Source organism: Lactuca saligna, chromosome 9 (genome assembly GCF_052625555.1).
Source record: "Lactuca saligna cultivar CGN05327 chromosome 9, ASM5262555v1, whole genome shotgun sequence".
Lineage (NCBI taxonomy): Eukaryota > Viridiplantae > Streptophyta > Magnoliopsida > Asterales > Asteraceae > Lactuca > Lactuca saligna.
In genome coordinates this window covers 24,045,247-24,048,381 of record NC_136425.1, presented here as the reverse complement: position 1 = coordinate 24,048,381, position 3,135 = coordinate 24,045,247, and the positions used below count along the sequence as shown (strand labels likewise).

Below are 3,135 nucleotides of genomic sequence, written 5' to 3'. Positions count from 1 at the left end.
ACAATTTAGATCCAGAAAAAAAATCACTGAAAACATGATATTTATATTAAGACAGAGAAACTAGACTATCTAAAAAAATACTAAGTCCCATATTTGACTTAAAAATTTCCCCTCATATTCATGGGGAGGTCACAAAAATACTCTCGTCATCCTAAGTATTTCCGAGAGAGAATAATGTATCTTTGGTGTACAATGAGAATGTTAGTGTATACATGAAAGTAGTTGGAAGTCTTGTTAAGTTTTTCATCGTGCTTATGGGGTTTTATACTTCATACTTGGTATAGGATGGAATTTACTATTTATAAAAAAAATATATATATATTTTCTTTTAGCTATATTTGAGCAATCTTAATTAGACACATTCAAATCCATTCATTAAATTGAAAACAATGTTACCCGAAGATGTAAGATTGCTCAACTTATGTAAGTTCTAAAAATAACAAATTAATAGTATATACTCATAGGATCCAAAAGTGGATAAGATTGACAGAAAATGGCAGTTGTCCATATCAACTGTCATCTTCTTTGGTATCAGAAGAACATCCAAAAAAGATAATTAAACTTTTAAAAGAGTATGTATGGGTTTTTAAGGGCTAGATAGGTTCTTAATATCATCTTCTTGGGCATACCAAGTTGGTATGATTTTTGTCAAATGAGGATACAAATCCTTGTACGAGTTTCTGATTGTCCCTTCTGCAACTCCAGTTGCAAGTGCTACATCTGATGCATCCATAAAATTCCTTTTTTAGCAACTTTAACATCATAACTAACATTTAACCTTACCAATTATGTAAAGTCAAATGTTGCATTTCTATATATATCTACCTTTGAGTGGCTTTTTCTCATCCGAAAGTTGAGTTACTATGTAAATAATAGCTGCAGCTATAGATATCGGGCTTCTCCTGAAAAACACATTGTATAAATTTCGTAAGAATAACCCAAATGATTAAATATATTGAATATGAAACCAAAACAAAAAAAAAAAAAAAAAAAAAAAAAATACCTTATATCAAACTCTTCTGCCTTCTTTACAGATTCTTGGGCAGCTTTAACAGTTTGATTGGTCATTCCAAGATTCGAACAGAATCGTCTCTGATGATTTGAAATACATATCGAAAGAACTCAAATTAATAAAAAAATATTATGAGATATTTAAAAAAAAAAAAAAACTGACCATGAAATCGCCAGCATGAATAGTCCCCATTTCAACAGATTGACCCATCTCAAGCTCAAGTTGTTTGACAATATATTCTTTTGCCCGACCAATTTCTTTCTTTGAGGCTCCATTGGCAACCGAACATATTTCTATTTGAATAGAGTTCAAGGAAGAAATCTATTTCATATATTTCTATTCGAAGAGAGTTGAAGGAAATCTTGAGATTGAGAATACATAAATTAGAATAATCCAAATATAAATACAAAATGATATCAAGGTTTGTTTGTACCCTTTACTGTTCGTGGTTTGTCTTCCTGACGACAAGCAATGTAAAGGCAAGCAGCCAAAATGGCATCCTGATTTCTCCCTCTACTTGACTTCTGATCTTCCACCTTTTTGTATATCTCATTAGCACGATCCTATAATCAAAGGAAGAATTCAAAAGGATAAGCCACAGTTTGTTTATATGACTGAAATACACAGCTGCATTTCCATACCTTTATTGTTGCAACAAGGCCCAACCTGAACCATAAATTAAGTCTATCAGATATGAAAATTGTAGAAACAAGAATGATAATGTTCAATAGAACAGATGAAATTGATCTAAAAGAATCAAATCAAATGCAAGATGACTACTTCCTGTCGTTATCATCACAAGAAAGTAGAAACAACAATTCTCCTACTGTCCTACATATTCTCCATGATATCCACAAGTCACAAATAACTCCTTACAATGTGTACAAGTTTAACTATCACTTACAAAGCTTAACTAGAGGGAAAACACAGACACCATAGATGGCGAAATAGGGTTGCAATGCCTGAGCCTTTTAACTTACAGATCAATCAATTAAAGAAGCCATAGCCAATAAATCTACAACATTCCTTATCTCTAATTCATGGGGCAATACAAAGATGCAACGGTATTGTCGTTCCTAGTTCGTTAGATTGAGAAGAATCTTTAGGAACAAGATGAAACCCTAAATCATCGTAATTCATACATCTTAGTAGACGAATGAATAGACAAAACGTTCACCTATCAGACATGGTCGCGATCGTTTTAAACGCCAAGATGAGTGTACGATCGGGATTAGAACCTCGGTTCTGCCACCGTCCCAACGAAGACGAAAGGAAATCGCTGGTGCCGCCGTTAGGTTTAGAAATCACGGTGGATAAACCACCGTCGTTGAGGAGGATATTGGTGGGACCGCCGACACGAACGGGATCGTTATCTCCGGACTCGTTGGCAAAGGTACGCCACTCGGAGGTCTCATCGATCGAGTGGGATTCAAGGACGAGTCCACACTCAGAACAAACGGTATCGCCGGCAGAATGATCGAACACCACCTCTGTGTTCCTCTTGCAGTCGCCGCAGTAGGCATCTGCCATAGTCTTCGGTTTAATTTGAGTGTTTCTTTGTTAGATTTTTTGCTATTGTAATCTGTCTCAAACTTGAATTACGTTAATGGAGTTTGTTTGTTGAATTGGTGCGCCCTGCGCCCTAATCGTGTTTTATAGGCTTTTTTTTTTTCCGGATGCCGACAAATTGTATTTTTTTGGTTGACAAACGATTTGCCAAATAAATTTGCAATGGATGTATTAAAAGACGTTTTAAATAACACTAAACTAAACTATGACACGCGTCGGAGAAGATAAATTAAATATATATTAACGACATTGTTTCAAGTGAAATTTTAATAAAAAATATTAGTTAGATTATTTTTAGATTTTTTGAACCAAACTTATTAAATAAAAATATTTAATATTTATATTAGAGCAATTTGGTTTTTTAATACAATAATTTTTAATATAAATGATCCACGTGATCTTTGTTTTATCACAACATGACGTGACTTCTTGATTAAAACATGTTGTGTAGTAGTTTTATGAATTGATTTTGTTCGGTGTACCAACTTCCATGGAGGCTCACATGATTCTTTTTATATTGGCCCTGTAAAACCAAAAGCAACAATAAATTGTTA

General features: G+C 33.7%; 1 protein-coding gene across 1 annotated transcript; it reads right to left on the bottom strand.

The window, feature by feature from the left end:
* Positions 1-392: 392 nt before the first annotated feature.
* Positions 393-2,673, bottom strand: LOC145018047 (transcription initiation factor IIB-2-like). Its single transcript, XM_078975988.1, has 7 exons — positions 2,190-2,673; positions 1,654-1,678; positions 1,446-1,575; positions 1,175-1,305; positions 1,004-1,092; positions 826-902; positions 393-720 (listed from the first exon to the last, which is right to left on the bottom strand). Exons 1-7 carry the CDS (start codon positions 2,540-2,542, stop codon positions 587-589), a joined length of 939 nt encoding a protein of 312 aa, XP_078832114.1. The 5' UTR covers positions 2,543-2,673; the 3' UTR covers positions 393-586.
* Positions 2,674-3,135: the final 462 nt, after the last annotated feature.